The 19,311-nt window shown below is 44.5% G+C and overlaps 1 protein-coding gene across 1 annotated transcript; it reads left to right on the top strand.

The window, feature by feature from the left end:
* Positions 1-1,430: 1,430 nt before the first annotated feature.
* ptprnb (protein tyrosine phosphatase receptor type Nb) lies at positions 1,431-19,113 on the top strand (the record flags this gene model as incomplete). The annotated part of the gene is made up of 23 exons (XM_080492730.1): positions 1,431-1,509; positions 7,952-8,002; positions 10,939-11,067; positions 11,490-11,586; positions 11,840-11,987; positions 12,080-12,482; positions 12,621-12,764; positions 12,889-12,923; positions 13,001-13,188; positions 13,468-13,554; positions 14,538-14,617; positions 14,692-14,756; positions 15,426-15,638; positions 15,773-16,081; positions 16,155-16,302; positions 16,383-16,456; positions 16,550-16,627; positions 16,841-16,960; positions 17,082-17,248; positions 18,115-18,168; positions 18,262-18,326; positions 18,401-18,474; positions 18,554-19,113. 23 exons carry the CDS (start codon positions 1,431-1,433, stop codon positions 18,623-18,625), a joined length of 2,880 nt encoding a protein of 959 aa, XP_080348856.1. The 3' UTR covers positions 18,626-19,113.
* Between the last annotated feature and the right edge of the window lie 198 nt (positions 19,114-19,311).

The following is a 19,311-nucleotide window of genomic DNA, read 5'->3' as shown; positions in this document are numbered from 1 at the left end:
ATCAGCAGCTGCCTTTTGCCCCATGGACCAATGGTTTTTCACCACATATCTCAGTGGAGGGGTGATTTGTGATTTGTCGTTGAAGGAAACAGAAGCTGTGACTTGGGGGGAAGCTTCCAGCAGTTGTCGTTATCGGTTTTCTGTTTGTGTTTTAAAAAAAACACAAATATTTTTGTGAGGATTTACTTTAGTTCACAAGTTCCCATACTTATTTATGAACATGTAAAAAATCTAATAAAAAAAACAAGAGAAACAAACAGAATAAATAAAAAAGAGACAATCATCCAAATGAGTCATCCGGCGTTCACTAGGAAGAAGTTTACCTTTTTTAATCCTACCCCTTTACATCTCTATTGTTAGAATCATACAACATATTTATTTATTTATAATTTTTTCTTTTTAATTTTTCTTAATTTACATCAATGTTGTTATATTCAAATGATGTCCACAACTTCACATGTTTGATTCAGGCGTGCAAAATAGGTTTTGCACCAAATAAACAGCAACAATCGGAGCAACAACGTCAGTTTTTTAATCTGGGATTTGTAAAACAGGATTTGTACACTTGTGATTAGGAATTTGTGAATGTGTAAGTGTTGCGTTGTGTTTGTGGAGTCTTGACTTGACTTGCAAAAGAAAATAAATGACTTGGTCCCTTGTCTGCTCCACACATCCAACATAGAAAAGGTTCATTTCTACATGAGCAGAAGCGCTTCACTGCATCACTTCAAGAATAAACCCCTGAATAATTTTAAGGAGCAATTTTCAAGTTGATCCCAGTTCCAACTGTGATTTGAGGGTATTGAAAACGGCATAAAAGGGAGAATAAATAAGATGAAGGTATTAAAATAAGTCTATTAATTATTCAAAAGCCTGCGCAAATACTAGTGTTTTAAGTCCTGATTTTAAAGAAGAGAGTGTGTTAGGAAGTTTGTTTCTATTCCATAATTACACCCAAATTTCTGTCTTTGATGTCCTGAGTGACATGGGGTCAAGATGAGGGCTGACCTTTAACCTTTTCTTCTTTGAAACAACAAACTATAACCTATTTTTTCTGGGTTTGGCAAGCAGCAACATCAGCCATAGTGAGGTTCAAGAGTTCAAATGTTGTTTTTCTTGTATTGTTTTTATTTGCTCTTTTAAACCAAGAAAAAAAAAGTGGTTTCACTTGATTGATTTTCTTTTTTAATTTTTCAGGAGATATTCCACATTATTCCATTTCATGTGTGCCACTATTAGTGAGCAGGACTGTCTTCGTGTACTTCTCACTGTATAGCGCCTCCTGTGGTCCAAATCTTCCAGCCACCCCCCCCCCCCCCTCTCTCTCTCTCTCTCTCTCTCTCTCCCCCCTCAGTGCTCCAGCAGCCTCTCCTCAGCTCGGTCATGGAGAGCTGGTAGAAGCGCAGCAGCAGCGGATGGTTGGATAAACCATGAAGTCTCCGCGGCTCTGGGCGGCTCTGTGCCTCCTCCTCACCGCCTCCTGCCGGCTGTGCGCGGCCGCCCGACACGGTAAGGAAGCGGCTGACCGAGACGGATGCACTTTTCCCCCCGTTAACGAACTGCGGAGAGGCGCGGCGCGTAAATCACGACTTTCCCAGCGACAAAGCCCCGTGGCAGCGCCTGTCCAGTCAGTGTTTACACTCCACCGCCTGTTAGGAGACACTTTATCCTCATCTGTCTTCTTTTAACAAGTCACTAATCTCTCGCGCTCTCTCTCGCTGGATGCGCACGATTCTGCAAGGAGCGCACATTTTCTCCACATTCCGTGCGTCAAAGTTGCTGAAGCTGAAAAATCAGGCTGTAAAATGTAGTTTTTATACTGTGGTGGGTTGTATTCAGCTGTGACAGCCTTGCAAAACTGAAATTACTTCATATATAAATGTATATATATATATATCCTAATCGATTCCCCTTATCTGCCCCTGATCGGTGTGCATCCGTGCCAAATTGCGTCACTGACGCAAACGTTGTGACCGCAGGTCGCCGCGTATGTGTCTGCCTGCCTGAATGAATCATAGTGTTGTTGAATGTGCAAGAGAAACAACAAGCCGGTAACTCAACGGAAGCAGGAGAGGAGAGTGTTGATCTGAGCCTGTATGGGAGCAGAAAGTAGCACAATATAGCTTCTACTGCAGCAAAATCAACTGGACAGTGATATGAAAAGAGAAAATATTGATCAGTAACATTAGAATCATGATTCTAGAGGAATCGAATGTTTTCCCAAAGCTCTCTACTGCCTGTAATGTCAATAGGAACTTTAAAAATAGCAAATCAAGCTTCATTGTGATGCCAGTAATCTGCATCAAGCTGGATTGTTTTCAGTCAACCTCAGATAAAAGGCCTGAAAAACAGTGTCAATCTTCCACCTGAATGGGTCAAACCATCTCCAGCAGGTGAAACGTGCACTTCCACTAGCATGTCGTTTTCAGTGACAAAAGCTGATATTTTAGTCTCTGTAGCGCAGAAATGTTCTATATTCATCACGCTGAGGCTGCATGAAGGGTGAGAGGCCACTGATAGCATGGTAGGGCGTAGCTTTTAGAGACTGACTGTTTGTTTTTGGGTTTTCTTTTTAAACTAGATAGATAACTAAGAGAGAATAGGGATAGGGCGTGATAAGCATTTTGCTTCTCCCGACTCCCTATTAATATTGATGATTGATATTATTATTGATATGATTAGAATAATATACATATTTTTTTCCCTCTCATATTTTTAGTGTATGCTTTGTTTTATTACGTTATTATTGTCTTTATTTGTAAAAAAAAAAAGTTTGAAATAAAGATAAAAGAGACAAAAAAATATATATTTAAATTTATATTAAATACTGCAAAGCTCTCAACGTTTTTACCTCATATGAGTTATCCAAAAATCATTAAAATTCCAAAAAATCCTGCCTGATTTTGCAAAGCGGGGAGCATACTGAATGCTACGCAAATCTAAACAGTAATGAAAAAAAAAAGCTGTTACCCATGGGGGTGTATGTATGTTCTGCTTCAGGCATTCAGTTTAAAATCTACATCAAAGATGGACCAGATTACTTAATAAACATGTAAATTCAAAGCCAAGGGGTTTGCAAATGATCAAACAGTATTTCTTAGTCAAGCAAAATATTGCGCCGTGTCATACAGACAGGAAAATCTCCTGTTTCTCCTGCAGGTTTCCCCTCAAAAAGGATTATGCGTCTGATCCTTTGCCTCTCTTTCAAGTGACCGACAAAAACTCCTCAAAGGGAGTTAAAATGAAACGTGAAAATAAAGCTTAAAAAGGAAAGAAAGAACAGAGGGAGAAACATCCAGCCTCCAGAAAAGAAGGACAAGTTAATAAAGAAATATATATCACACAACAATATTGGTGTCAAAACAAAGGGAAATACATTTACTGTACTTATTGATCACATAAAGGCAAAAAAGAATCACTGCAATCAGTAAAAAATGGACATGTTGGACTTGCAATTCAAGTATGTCAGGAAAGACAAAAGGAAATTAGGACATTCAAGTGCAAATCGTGCAAGTCGGCAAAGAAAGGAGACGCAAAATGAGAAATGAGATGCAAAAACAGCTAAAGAATCAAAAAAAGGGGCAGAACAAGCTGAAATTATCCTTCATGATAAAGAGAGACGCCAACGTGACGTAAAGCAAGAAGAACGAAGAAGAAAACATGCAAATAAGAGTAAAAGAGACAGAAATCCTTTAAAAATAGGAGAAATTAACAGATATAAAAACAAACTATCATGACTGGATGTGAGTGCCGCTCCCCCCCCCAGGCACTTGTCAAGACCTCCAGTAACACCTCCACCCTTGTTGCTTCGGCGTCGAGGCTGCTCACACGTCGGTCTTGCAACATGCCGTCGCAGGAGAGGCTGTGAATAGGATCCCTGTGGGAATAAAGAGAGAGCGTTAAGACGTATCATGCTCTCAGTTATGAGTCATGGCTGACCTCTCGGCTCCCTCGCCTCGGAGTAATTACACTGGCTGAGCTTCAGCACCAGCCGGCGGACGGGTTCAGCACCACGGACAGCGACGGGAGACCTGGCTCTTTAAACACTGCTGCAGTTTGGCAAAATAACAAACGACTACTAATGAAAATGACTATAATTGCAACGCGAAGCTGATTTTAATGGCGCAAAATACAGTGAAGTGTCCATAAAACTGCATTATGCATGTTTTTACATGCTGGCAGCATGGCTTAGAGCAGACCTGGGGAGTTCTGAAGGAAATTAAATGTACACTTGTTATTGGCTTTATTACATGTAAAATGGTTACATTCTTCACATTATAGGCCATTATTACATTGTTAGTTGTGTCTAGTGATCTTTACCTCATAAAATTAGTGTTTTACACTGGAAAAAGAAGGTGATCAATGGAAAAAAAAACATTCTCATTTACTGGACTTGAAATGCAGAAAAATTAAAGTATGATTTCCAGACAAAGGCTGGGACAAACAAACTTTTTTTTTTTTTACTAAGAGACGATTCTTATTGAGCAAAACTCAAGTCAAGTTACGTCTCAGCCCTCAATAGTAATGCAAATCTGTCATGTTTCCCACCTCTGGTTAGTTTGATAGCAACGAGGTTGTTGTCTTTCATAGCAACATCGCTGATATCTCAGGATTGTGTTGTGTCCACTACTCTTCAGAAATTTGTTGAAGAAAATCAAATTTTACTTTGAAATCTTTATAATTTTCTTGGCGGTTTGGCCGGACTGAAGCCTGTTTTGTTCCCTGGCCCTCATGTTCGACACCGTTGCTCTGAGATATTCTGCTTTTGTCTGTTTCCGTCAGAATTACTGACCGTTTATGAACACACCTGACTAAGTTACAGGCCTCACAATTATACCTCGTGGTCACTATATCATGCACATTTCTTTAATTTAGCTCCACAGCAGATCACCAATGTCATCTAAAATTAGTCTAAGAACACAATAAAGCTTATCTCGGACTGGTTTAACATGAATCACAGTCTTTCAGAGTCTTTATTAGGACGTGGTTCATTGCAGACAAACACGTCTGAAGATGCTTTCAGCTCAACATGGAGCAAAACCTTTGGCGATACGCGTCACAAAGCTGTAAATGAATGGCTGAAAGACAAATATGGACGTTCACCAGTTTTCATTGTCAACATGAGACGACTTGTCCTTTACAAAACCACCCGGCGACCTCCAGTCAGAGTGATTAGCGTGAGCCGGTGTGAAGGTGGAAGTTGAGAGGTCAACCGAGCCGCCGAGGGTTTTTAACCTGCCGGCTGGCGCTGCCAATCATCGGCCCCCGAGCTTCTCCTTCCTGCCTGAGTCATTTCTGCTTCGAGACTTGGCTGCCCGGAGCAGAGCTCACGGGCTCAGCGGCAGCAGTCACAAATGCCAAAAGCACCATTATGAGAAGGGAGCGTGAATCCAGCCTGGCAGACGGATAATGGACGATTGGAGTGAATGGCGGTGACGCGGATCATGATGTGATTAGAGGAAGCTGCGGCTCGGCTCTTTCAGTCACATCAAATGCTTTGAGAGGCGGCGTTTCTTCAAGTCCTACCTTGTTGATCACTCATCACTTTTACGGTTGAATATTTTAAAGCATGAATCTGTTTCAGCATTTTGCACACAGACACTGTGTTGTTTGTGAGAGAGCAGATATTGTTGAGAGTCAACAGTTTAGCAGGAAAAATGCTTTAGCATTCATCCATTTGGTCATTTTGTGTGCAGATCTGTCTGCTTGTCAGAGCATTATTATTATTAATATTATTATTATTATTGTTCTCATGAGCTCACAGTGTGATGGGCCTGTCCAGGGAGGCTCCGAAAAGCAGCTTTTAAAGCACTGTAGCATGTTCATGCTGTTTCCAGCAGCTAATAACGTGTCAAGACGAAAAACAAAAGTAGATAAATACAAATTTTCTGAATTATTGGAAGATTCTCCATGACATCGAGCTTCTGAATTGGCAAAAATACTCTTCTTTCTTTTTCGCTTTTTAACCCCTTGAATAAGATAATTATGAAAACTGCATTTCTAATACTTGGATTTCCAACAGAGGAAAGTGAAGGCAGAGAATCTGAGTCATGAAGTTTGTGGATTTCTTTTGCCCTCGATGTAATAAGTAGGAATGGTCAGTTAATGCAGAGGAGGGAAGCTAAAATTAAGTCTCTGTTCGTGCGAAGCGACTCCATGCTGTTGCTTGTTGGACATCACTGTGGATGTAGGAGGAGAAGGATCGAACTTCACGTTCAATGAGGCGGCGTTTGTGAAATTAATGAGCTTTCTGATCAGAAAACAAGGTTCAGGCTGGCTGCTCAAACTCTCAGAGGACGAAGTGGATCCCAGAGGAAACCACGCGTTGTGATGGAGGGTAGAGAGCCAGACGGCGACTTCACACTGTACACACTCCCTCTAATTAGTGCGAAACAAAGTGTGTGTGTGTGTGTGTGTGTGTGTGTGTGTGTGTGTGTGTGTGTGTGTGTGTGTGTGTGTGTGTGTGTGTGTGTGTGTGTGTGTGTGTGTGTGTGTGTGTGTGTGTGTGTGTGTGTGTGTGTGTGTGTGTGTGTGTGTGTGTGTGTGTGTGTGTGTGTGTGTGTGTGTGTGTGTGTGTGTGTGTGTGTGTGTGTGTGTGTGTGTGTGTGTGTGTGTGTGTGGCGATGCTGGCTGAGGAATTGTACAGCAGAGTCCTTCTCTGTGACACTCTGGGTTTAAAAAGCTTCTCAGTCCTAGTTCAGTCATTGTAAGTGACACAAACGGCCGACTTTGTCTTTTTCTTCCAGGATTCAGACAATAACTTTACTAAGAAATAGAAGAACTTGTTGATTTCCGTTGGTAAAGTGAGATAATAACAATATTCATGCAAATACTTAACATCTATATTTATATTTGATTTATATTAGATTTTTTTGGGAGTCACTGTAAATAAAGAAAACACCCAAAAAGCTTTGCTGTCATGACACTCTGGCCGTATGAGAGGGATGTGATTGGATATCAGTCTGCTCATTACACTGGAATTCCTCCTAATTTTCCGGTGATTTTCACAGGTTGCCGGTTGAGTGGCCGTGATGGATGGATGGAACGAGATGGAGGTCTTGTAGAAGTGAGGGATGTGTGGGCGGAGGAGAGAGATTAGTCATCGCGTGGCGCTCGGTCGTAGGGAAGATGACGGTCGAGGCGTATGGAGAATCTCCCTCCTGTATCTATGTTTAACTGCTTGCTTATTGGACGACCTCCCTCTGAGAGCCTCATTCGCTTTCACGCTGTCGATACTCAGCCTGACTTTTCTTTTTCAGGCGGAAGAAAAAGCACAAGGTGCAGTGCTGTGAAGTCAATTTATCTACATTTCTGACCACTTTTTTTAGACGCTTTTCGTTTTCTCCCAAACAAAAATGTGACAGTCGAGAGTTTCTGTGAATTAAATTGGAATTAAATTAGATTAATTTAAAATGGAAATTAGTGTCCCTGGGCAGTTTGAGCAGGTGGACAAGGTGCATCAATTCTCGGAAATGGCTTCAGATTACATAAATCCTGAATGAACGCCCGGCTCAAACACACATAAACAAACAGAGCTGGGCGAGCGGCTCGGCGCTTTACTGCCTCGCAACCGATTAGAAGCCGAGAAAAGGTCAACTGGAACACATGCATGCACCCGTTTACATCTGCAGACTCTTAGCAACGCAGCACAGATGTGTAGTTCGGCGGGCCGGCCTTTGAATGGTTTCCTGACTCACTCCTGGCCTCATTACCAAGAATACTGAGAATACAGTTTAACAAAGATGCAACAGGCATCTTTTATACTTTGTGAAGCGTCATTTCCATTCTTTCTTGCTCATTTGAGAATCTTGTATTCCTACAATATGGCTAAATGAATCTATCATATGTTTGTTTTCCCTACTGTTTGTTATTTTGTAAGATTATATAGATTTCCTTTAGTTAATCCCCAGGTTAAGTGAAATTCTTAGGTTTTTTTTTTCTGTGTTTGCAGGTTGTTTGTTTGAGAAGAAACTCTGTCCAAGAGACCAGCCGTGCAACGATGGTGAGTACTGCAGTTTTAAGCCTTGAATGTAATAGAGAAGTAAATAGTGTTTAGTGAGCCCCCAACATATTTACAAATTCGCATGGACAGACGACAAATGCTATGAGGGGTGAGTCTCAACTATTAAACTACTAATATGGACGATAAAGTTAGAATACGGACTGCGAGTCATGCCACTATGGGGGGCCGCCATGTTTGTTACTGGCGCATGAGCAGTAGGAACTATGTACCACGGCGGAGGAGCTCATTTAAAAAAAAATCACAGTTGCAGTGGTTCTGAGCAACGCCGTCGTGTCAACAGACCCCCCCCCCCCCCCCGAAAAGTCAAGGAAGTGTTGAGATTACACTCGTTGTCATGTAAACGGAGCCTCAGAGGCCTTCAGGTTATAGACGCTTTTCCCCCCCGAGTTGGATGCTCATATTTACGTTGGCCTGAATGCAACAGGAGAAAATCAGCAGCCATTCCCAGCAGGCATCAGGTTGCTCCGACTGCTCTCGATCACACAGCCGGAGCCTTTGAAACCAAACCCCCCCCCTCTCTCTTTAGCGACACCGCCTATAATCCCTCAGCGGCTCCCTGCTTTCTGCTCAGACATGATGAGGTTATCGTCGCAAGAGTCTGCACATGCGCAGGCGAGGCAGCGACTGAGGCTGCTGCATTATTGATGGCAGCATGTTTCTGGATGTTTTGTTCCCTTGGATGGAGTCGAGGGGACACTGAGGGGACACTGAGGGGACACTGAGGGGACACTGAGGGACCACTGAGGGAACACTGAAGGAAATCATTATGTGCTTTTCATCACACGCTGCTGAAGACGATGTGCTCTGATACAGGAAAGGGAAAGCAATAATAAAACGGCTTAGTAAAGAGCTGAAATGACTGCGAAAACAATTTATAATGGAAAAGAAAACATGCAAAAACTGCTTAAAAGAGTCAAATTGGTTAAAACAGCTAAAATATCAATTATGTCTCAAAAAGAAATGCTGAAATAAAGGCGCGAAACTGCAAAAATGGGGTACCAAAATAGGTCAAATGTAATGAAATGTACACTTTTCTGAATAGAAGTTGAAACGTCATAAATGAAGCATGTGTATGAGGCTGTGTTCGCCTCATTTCAAAGATTAAACTTGTTTTGCGGCTCCAGTTACACTTGATTTGGTGAAAAGTAACAAAATTGGCTCTTTAGGTCATAAAGCTTTCAGAGCCCTGCTCTGTGTGTTTACATGCTGATTTCCTTCAAGTACTCTTGAGTTCCTCGCAGAAATCTGCATCTGAGGTATTATAATGAGACATTTTCACCTGGTATGCACTCCATCATATATAGCAGATGGTTAAATTGTAGCTTTGAGCCTTGAAGGACTTGTATTCTGTATTATTATCCCACATTGTGAAGCTCACAAGCCTTTCCAGAGTTGCAGTACGTGACTGAAACCACTCAGCCGATGTTTACTGTGAGACGTCACTGAAGTGACGCCCGTGAATCCTTTTCTCTGTGAGCTCAGGTGGAGGGAGAATGATTTGACTGTGAGAGAGAGAGAGAGAGAGGGAGAGGGAGAGAGAGAGAGAGAGAGAGAGAGAGAGAGAGAGAAGGAGGCGGTGACAAAAACGAGGGGAAAAGCGAGGGATGATGGACAGACAGATGAAAGGAGGAGAGGGAGGGAAGCAAGAGAGAGGAAAAGGAGTACGAGAGCAACGTAAACAAGACCTCCCTCCGTCAGCTGCTCTCGGGCCAATCGCGGCTCCAGCCGACCGTCTCCATGACAACAGTGACATCACTTGCCTGACGACCGTGTGTCTCCCGTGCGCGCGCGTGTGTGTGTGTGTTTGATGAGGGATGGAGCGAGACAAGGGTGATGACTCACCATGGCCTACGCACACACTCAGACACACACAAGTGTGTGTGTGTGTGTGTGTGCGTGTGTGTGTGTGTGTGTGTGTGTGTGTGTGGCTTCTCTCTGTTGGTTCAAGTAGTTTTTGTGCGCACATATCAGATTAATGTGTTTTATCTGTTGTATGTGAGACTGGGGGTTATTTTTTCTTTCTTTCCTTTTTCTTTTCCCTCTGACTGAGTGTTTTGTGTGTTTTGTGTTTCTCTACATGTGACGTGTGAAACTCACTGCTTGTGTGTTTTCTATGTCTGCCTTTTTGTTGTGTACGCGTGACAAACCTGACTTGGTCAACATCTATGGGAATAGAGAGATTTTCGTTGAAATTGAGGGCGTGTAATCTGAAAAACACAAACAAACTACAACGGGCACTCGGAAGAGGACACACCTTCTCCAACGCCACATTCGTCACCATGGAAACTAATAGATTACAAGGTTATTTGATCCACCAGAACACTCCTTCCATCAGTTGTCATGGTGGTTTGAATTTCTTCATGTTGTCACTGTTTGACACTGATGTACAGTACATATTTACAGTTTCTGTGTGACCCCTCCCCTCCTGACCTTTGACCCCCCAACAAAGGTAATGACGTCACTGCGTCATGTGGGATATTAGAGGATAGGGAATTGCAAAGTGAACCTTTTGGTGACCTTGACCTTTGACCCACTCTCAAAGTGCAATGGAACCATCCTTGGATAAAGATAAATCATCCCTGAAAATTTCATGCAATTCAGTTGAATAGTTTTTGCGAAAACGTTGATTGGCGAAGGTAAAGAGTGCAGACTGTATTGAGTTGTGTGTGTGTGTGTGTGTGTGTGTGTGTGTGTGTGTGTGTGTTTGGGGGGGTTATCTGTCTCTCTGTGTCTAACGGCCTGAATGGTTCGTACATCACTTTTCCTCCTCTGTAAGGAATCAATGCATCTTCTGACGTCAGAAAATTACTGGAAGGCTAAAAGAGTAGAAGTATTATATGTGGCAGGCAGCTGAAATGAAAAATATCTTCAAGTGTGTGTGTGTGTGTGTGTGTGGGGGGGGGATGTTCCTGAAGCCTTTTCTCTCTGTGCAGACGGTTTGTTCGGACAGTGCCGCGCTCCCCACCAGGAGCCCGTCCAGTACCAGGTGTCTGTACCCGTCCTGCACAAACTTCAGGAGGTCCTCAAAGACCTGATGGTGCAGGGTGAGTCTCTGCTGCTTTTACAGGGTGCAATATGTCTGACTCAGAGTTGTACTGAAGTTCGAAAGTTGACCGTTGGACATCCAACATCTAGTCTGTCTTCAGTCAAATCACGAAAAATTGCAGATTTACGGATTACCAACAAAACAACACACTACCGTCACCGTCAAGACTGGTAGTCGTTCCCAGTTAAAAAAAACAAAACATAATCTCACTACAAAGCTTGATTGTTTAGTTAAAAATAGTGTTAAATGCCCTGAAAGTGACTAAAAACTGTGTGTGTGTGTGTGTGTGTGTGTGTGTGTGTGTGTGTGTGTGTGTGTGTGTGTGTGTGTGTGTGTGTGTGTGTGTGTGTGTGTGTGTGTGTGTGTGTGTGTGTGTGTGTGTGTGTGTGTGTGTGTGTGTGTGTGTGTGTGTGTCGCCAGGTTTGACCTGGAGGGACGACGTGACCCAGGCCATCATCAGCCGAGAGCTGAGTCACGTTCCCACCGTCTCCAAACCCGCCGAGAGATCGCCCAAACAGTAAGAAAACAACTACAATAAATTGAAAATTAAAAATAAAAATGTCAAAATAAATTACAAAAATGTGAAAAATTTATTTTGAATTAAAATATATAAATTAAAGAAAATTTATTAAAATTAAAATAAAGAAATTTGAAAATAACTTTTTTTTAATAACATTTAAAAAAAAAAGAAGAGAAAAAAAGAACACAACTACAATGTGAGCCAAAAAGTAGATCCGGTTGGAGAATGAATGGAATGTTTCCTTCTCCAGGGCGTCCAGGCTGGAGCCACGCAGGGGTCAGGATCCTGATGCTGAGCCGGGGATGATGCAGCAGTACCTGGACTACATGGTCCTGGACCCTTCCAGGTCTTCAGTGCACATGCAGGCGCCCCTGCTGGACCCGTACTCCTACCACAAGGCAAGAATCACCAGGATCTCCTCTCCTCTCCGCTTCTCTTCTTCTGTGGTCCGTCTGCATGATTCATCACGTCGTGTGTTTTATTGTTGCAGCAGCAGTACGGCTACCAGGACGAGGAAGAGCGCTCCCTCAACTCCCTGGATGATAATCCCGCCTTCACTCGCTCCAGATCTGGAGAGAACCCTCTGGACCGGGACCGCCAGCTCCTGCAGGACCTGGTCTCCTTTTACCTCGCCTCCCCTTCGTCATCCTCCTCCTCTTCCTCACCTGTGCAGACGCTGTCCCGTCACAGAGGGACGATCTCCTCCTCCTCGCCCTCCTCTTCCTCCTCCTCCTCTTCCTCCTCCTCCTCCTCCTTCTTCCCGGAGCTGGACTTCCCTCTGGATTACGGCGAGGACTACGTTTCCCAGGTGGCACAGCTTGGCGAGCAGCAGAGGCAGGAGCAGGAGGAGAAGAAGGCCCAGAAGGAGTACGACGCTCTTTCAGGGCTGGACGGTGAGAGAATTCAAACGTGTGATGAAGAAAAACACCGTCGTTTTTGTCCATTTCGGTTGTTTTAGCGTCATTCTACTGACATCAACACTTCACATTGGCCATCTTTTGCATAGTTCTACTTCTGTTGTGCTTCTCCAGAGCGCTCCCTGCAGAGGCTGGCTCTGCTGCTCGACCACTACGGCCTCGACGTGAAGGACTTGTCCCCCGAGCAGAAGGACAACCTGCCGTCCACGCTGAAGCAGCTGCAGCTGGAGAGCTCCTACGCGTCCAAACAGACCAAAGGTCGTCCTCCGCGCCGCTGACGGCTCGTCCATTAGTGACGTTACTGATGGAAACCTCGCTCTTTCAACCCACAGCGGTGGCCTCGCATTTCATATATAATGTTATCTTCTTTTTTACTATTTAGATAAATACGGGAATATTGCCGCGTCAGGAAAAAAGGTGAGTTTGTAATGTGTAACGTAGTAAAAAGAAAAGCTGACCGTTTCTCATTGACTCTATTGGTCTTTCTCCGTCAGGCCACAGAGGGCTCAATGGATTATAAAACAGAAGCGCTGCTCTCCTCCAGCAAGCCGCCGAAACAAGAAGGAGCTCAGAAGGAGGCGATTCCCGCCGTGGCAGCTGACGAACCAGAGAAGAAGAAGATTGAGGCGGCGGTGGCGGCGGCCAAGACCGGGGAGTTCGGATACATCGTCACCAATCGGAGGTACAACGGGTTTACTTCCTGTTTGTTCAGGACGACTGAGGGTGGGAGCGACGTGTTGTCATGTCGTGGAAGACTGGAGTGTGTGGGTGTGTGTGTGTGTGTGTGTGTGTCTGTGTGTGTGTGTGTGTGTGTGTGTGTGTGTGTGTGTGTGTGTGTGTGTGTGTGTGTGTGTGTGTGTGTAAACAGAGCATCCAGAGTGTGTCCACGTGCGTTCCTGCGTGTGCACGTATGACTGTGTCTGTGTGTGTGTGTGTGTGTGTGTGTCTTTTGTCGCCGCAGCCCCCTCGGTCTGAACGACGGGGTGCGACTGCTGGAGCTGCTGTCGGGGAGGATCGGCCTCTCCACCGACTCCTTCATCAGCCTCAGGTAGGACGGAGGGCGGCGGCCTCTCGCCCGTCCTCTGATTGGAGGATCGATCGGAGGAGTTTGGCTCCGACTCTGCACGTGGATCAGATTCCCTGCATTGTTGCTGCTCCGCTCTCAACCTGCTCTCTCTCATGTGACCCCTGACCTTTGGCAACCTGCAAAAATCTCCTCTTTAGGGCAATTTTGTCTCGGAATCAACTTTGTGGTCAAACATGAAAGTAACTTTTTTATCATTCTTTGCCACAGAAATAAGTTGAAGACACAAAATGATTTATTTCTAAAATAACCACATTTTGCTCACTTAGAAGAAAAAAAACACGATTTAAATTTCGTACGAGTTAAATTTCAACAAATTTACAAAGCCGTAATAACGGATAAACTCTCAAACTTTATTTAGATTAAATTAAATTATGGTTTGTTTTTATTTCAAAAATCTTTGTCATTAAAACACAATGAAACAATAATGCTCGTACCAATGATAATCTAAAAAAGAATATTAATAATCAGCACAACAATCATAATAATTTTACAATATATAATAATAATAATAATAATAATAATAATTGTGTAGATGAATTTCAAACTTTTACTACTACTAATAATAAAAGTAATAAAACTTTTTAAGGGAATGCATATTCTTTTTAAATTGAAATAAAAGAACATTTTTGAGTATTTTTAATATTACATATAAATTTTCTGGTATTGCATGTATAAATGAAAAACCAGATGACAGATTTCCTTCTCATATGAGTATAAAGCTTGAGGAGTATGACATGAAGGAAGCAGATTTGACAAACTAAAAAGTACAAAATGTCCTAAAGATGTTGATTTTTGCTCTGAAGTGCTTGAAATGTTCCAGCATCTCTCATCACCCCTGGTGTTTTTTAACAGAGATGTGAATTTGAACTAAATTCACATTCTCACTCCAGATCATTTCAGGTTGAAACTCACCTGCCGCTTCTGTTGTGTTGTGTCTCCTGCAGCGTGGTCGGACCTGCCATCACCTTCAGGATCAAACCGAACTCCAAGAACCTGACGGCAGCAGACGTGGCGGACAAAGCCGGTTTGTACCGTTTCGCTTCAGTCAGGAGGAAGGAGGACGGGTAGGTTTTAAAATGTTTTTTTGTTTCTTTACAGTTGCAGAAAAGAGCCTCCTGGAGTCCGACACAGGCCTGACGGTGCTGCAGAGTGGCGTCGGAGAGGTGAGCCATGCAGTTTCATGCTGAGATTTAAAAAATTTCAAAGACATTCATTGATTTTTTTCGACAAATTTCTTAAGCGTAGCGGACAAAACACACTGCTGAGACCCAAGCTGAGATATCAGTGACGCTCAAAATCATGTTGAGTTTGTAAAAATACCCATAATGCAACGGCTGTAGGAGAAGTTTTCTGGACATTTCACTTTATTTTGCTTTATGTTGGGATTGTAGTCCTTCTCCGTGAAATGATGGACATTTTCATCACGTATACTCTGCGCCAAAACAAAGAATAACTTTGAAGGTTTCAATTTAACGGTTATTATGGTGTTTTTTTGTATTTTTGTTAATATAAATCATGTTCTTTGTGTGGTTAGTGATAAATTTCCTTTTTACCAGTAAATCACAGAGAAAAGAATAAATAAATGCGTGCACCTCCAGCTGAATAGTTCTGCGCATGCTCAAGTAACAGCGCCCTCCTGTGGCCTGACATACTAACTACATTGTTGTCAGTGTGTCTGCTGCTGCAGTGTTGAAGCGTTGTCGTGGAAACGGAGCCTAAGCCACTTTAATCCAACCCTGTACTGTGATGATGAAAATCATACTAATGGTTGTTGATGATGATTTGGGGATTTCACCCTCGCTGTTGAATGTGGATGTGTCGTCCTGTCGCAGAGGGACGGTGTGAAGGCGTTGCCCCTGGCGACCAGAGTCAAGCAGCCCGGCTCCCGCTGGGTGTTCGCCACGCTGGTGGCCATGGCCTGTATCGGAAGCGTCCTGGTGGCGGCCATGACGGTGGCCTGTCTGCGTCACCACGCACACCGACTGGCTGCAAAGAAGCTCGGCCTGGGCCCCGAGGGAGGCACGTACACCCATCAGGAGTACCAGGTGAGACGAGAGGGGACCAAATACAGGAGAGTTGATGAATAAATACTTTTGTTGGTGAAGTTAAAAAAACAAGTTGATAAAACGACAAAAAGAGGCAGTGTAACGACACATCGCATGCATAACTGGTTCACCAGGACCTGTGTCGCCAGCACATGGCCTCCAAAGGCGCCTTCGGACGCCTGGAGGCCGCCGCCCTGGGCGCTGTGGGAGGAGCCACTGGTGGCGGCGGGGGAGGCGGCGGCGGAGGAGGCGCCGCCACCGCCGGTGCCGGGAGGGGAGCGTGCGGAGTGACGGCGGGCGGCGCCGACTCCAGGGTGAGCAGCGTGTCGTCTCAGTTCAGCGACGGCGCGCAGCCCAGCCCGAGCTCGCACAGCAGCACGCCGTCCTGGTGCGAGGAGCCGGCGCAGGCCAACATGGACATCTCCACCGGACACATGATACTGGTAGACGAGCATCATCCACGTAGAATGACGTTGTCCATTCAAAATGTCCTGACGTGTCTGTGTACTGGTTTAGGCGTACATGGAAGACCACCTGAGGAACAAGGACCGTCTGATGAAGGAGTGGGAGGCTCTGTGCTCCTACCAGGCCGAGCCCAGCGCCGTCGCCGTGGCTCAGAGTGACGCCAACGCCAAGAAGAACCGCTGCCCCGACTCGGTGCCCTGTGAGCGTCTTCTCCAGCGTTTCTGTCAGAATGGAGGAGGTCACCGGCGTTGAACTTGTTTTTTTTCCCGCTGGTTTCAGACGACCACTCCAGAGTGAAGCTGAAGGCGGAGATTAACCCCTCGCGCTCGGACTACATCAATGCCAGCACCATAGTGAGATCGCCATTCTCCAAACTGTGTGAAACGTTCTCCTCTGAGCTGTGTGCGCACCTTGACCTCTGACCTCTGACCTTTGATTGCCCACAGATTGAGCACGACCCCCGCATGCCGGCCTACATCGCCACCCAGGGCCCCCTGTCACACACCATCTCCGACTTCTGGCAGGTCAGATCAATTAGAATCAACTCAATGAGGCTATAGATTCATTCTACTTTAATGTCTTTGGTTTAAATAGGAGAAAAATAAAAAATTTAAGTATCATTAAAGAATGGCTTTATGGATATATACATATGTATTTATCTCTTGAGAGGATATTGTGCTAAACTAATAGAGTGTATTTGTATTAAATGGTGGGGTGTTGGGGGGGGGGGGGCGTAGATGGTTTGGGAGAACGGCTGCACGGTGATCGTGATGATGACGGCCCTGGTGGAGGATGGAGAGAAGCAGTGTGACCGCTACTGGCCCGACGAAGGCTCGTCCCTCTACCACATCTACGAGGTGAGAGATGAGCTGTGTGTGTGTGCGTGTGTGTGTGTGTGTGTGTGTGTGTGTGTGTGTGTGTGAGATTAGTCTGGATTGATTCCTTTCACACCCCCCCCCCCCCCCCCCCCCCCTGCAGGTGAACCTGGTGTCAGAGCACATCTGGTGCAATGACTTCCTGGTGCGCAGCTTCTACCTGAAGAACGTGCAGACGCAGGAAACCCGCACGCTCACTCAGTTCCACTTCCTCAGCTGGCCGGCTCAGGGCATCCCCACCTCCACGCGCCCCCTGCTGGACTTCCGCAGGTACTGCACAGGCCCATGTTCACACTGGGTACACGAGCTGCACCTTGAACACCGTTTCTTTCAGAAGTACAACATGAACATCGAGCTAATTGTAGGTTGTCTGTGTGAAATATGCTCCAGATATATTCTTTATTACCCGCCGGCAGGAATGTTTGTTTTGATCATACAGGTCGCCGACATGGAGGGTAAACGTCAAACAAAACAAACTTAAATTCTACACAGTGGATTCAGTGTGCATCAAATAGGTGGGAAGTAAAGGGGAAATAGATCCACAGGTATAACGGGCAAACTTCACAATTAGAGGATTTCAAACCCGGACAATGATTGCAGTAAAATATTCTGTTAATTTAAATTGAATGAACCTTTTTTGACCCTCAACGCCTCCGGTCCAAGTGAACATTGTTATTATAAAGAAGGACATTAGTGCTTTTTTCATTATTTTTCAGCAAAATAAACCCATTTAAATCAGATTTAACCGAAAAGAAATCGTGGAATATTTGTGATTGTGGTTGTTTTTTACCACTGTAAGACATCTAAAAACATCTGTGATGAACTGGAGTGACTGTTTATCGACTTGACACTCCATCCCTCCCCTCCTCTATCTCCTCCTCTTCCTCCCCCTCCCTGAGCGATGGAGGTCAGCAGGAGCCCTTTTAAATTTTGAACATATCTGTCTGTGTCATTCTTGTGGTTTTGCAGCTAGTAGTCTGGGTCCAGTTGCATAGTCACAAAAATGATCATGGACTGATGTGGCTGCAGCAGGAGGTCCATCGCAGAATCCCCACCCTCCCGCCCCCTCCTTCCTCTATCCATCCACCCACACGTTTCTTTATTTCTTTAAAGTGATTTGTTATGTCTCTCCTCAGGAAGGTGAACAAGTGCTACCGAGGACGATCCTGCCCCATCATTGTGCACTGCAGGTACTGGACATCTGAGTTTTAGGAATATAAGCTGGAAGTCAACAAAAGCGTAGAGTATTTTTACGTTATAGTAAAAAATGTTGGTTTCCATAGCAACGGGACCGGCCGGACTGGGACGTACATCTTGATCGACATGGTTCTGAACCGCATGGCTAAAGGTGAAGTGTTTACCTGCGTTCGCCCGTTTTCCACGTTACTTTGTGTGTGACGACGACGTGTCGCTTCCCTCCAGGAGTTAAAGAGATCGACATCGCCGCCACGCTGGAGCACGTCCGGGACCAGAGGCCGGGGATGGTCTGCACCAAGGTGGGTGCAATCCAACCCTGCCCTCCTCGCCCTCTTTCAGATTGACCCGTTTTAGACGCCGTCTCTCCTCCTTCCGCAGGACCAGTTTGAGTTTGCGTTGACCGCGGTCGCCGAGGAAGTCAACGCCATCCTCAAAGCTCTGCCTCAGTGAGACCAGAAGAGCCTGACCCCAACACCGCCCCGGGAACCCCGTCTGATGTTTACATGTTAGTGGTACGGCTGTTCAGGGAACTTCCGGAGAAGCAGTATGTCAAAATTAAAAAAAAAAAAAGTGCTACAAACTATTTACATCGCATTTACACCAATTTAGTCTAAACTGAAGCAAAAATGTATTTTCCTGCAGGAGTTTGTAGAAATCGCGTTGCTGTTGGACCAGCATGTTCAGCTAAATTTAAAAAAGAAAATGATCTAAATACTCCAGCTAAAGTGTGAAGGATAAATCTCCACCATGCTGCTTCCTCTGCAGAATGTGTCCGTGTGCCATTCAGATCATTTTATGTCTCTGGATATCGTCGTTTACCTCACGCAAGTTAAAAAAAGAAAATAAAAATATGCTATTCATGCTATGAAAAAAAAATAAGCTATTTTGTATATGTGAGACCTTAAATAAATCATTTCGTGTTCAAGTGCTGCAACCACTTCATGACCTCTGTGACTTTCTATGCCTGCAGTTAAACTGGTTCAAGATGTATAGAAATCCGGTCATGTGATGAAAGTTTACGTACGTCTAATGCACCAGATTGAAATTCAAACTTGAGTTTAGCTTGTAAGAACAGTTCATGTCCAGGATGTTATTGGAGCTCTTCTACAAAATTAAACAATGTTGATACCACAAAG

This window comes from Lipophrys pholis (genome assembly GCF_963383615.2).
Source record: "Lipophrys pholis genome assembly, chromosome: 23".
NCBI classification, from domain to species: domain Eukaryota; kingdom Metazoa; phylum Chordata; class Actinopteri; order Blenniiformes; family Blenniidae; genus Lipophrys; species Lipophrys pholis.
This window is presented reverse-complemented; position numbering and strand designations above follow the sequence as displayed.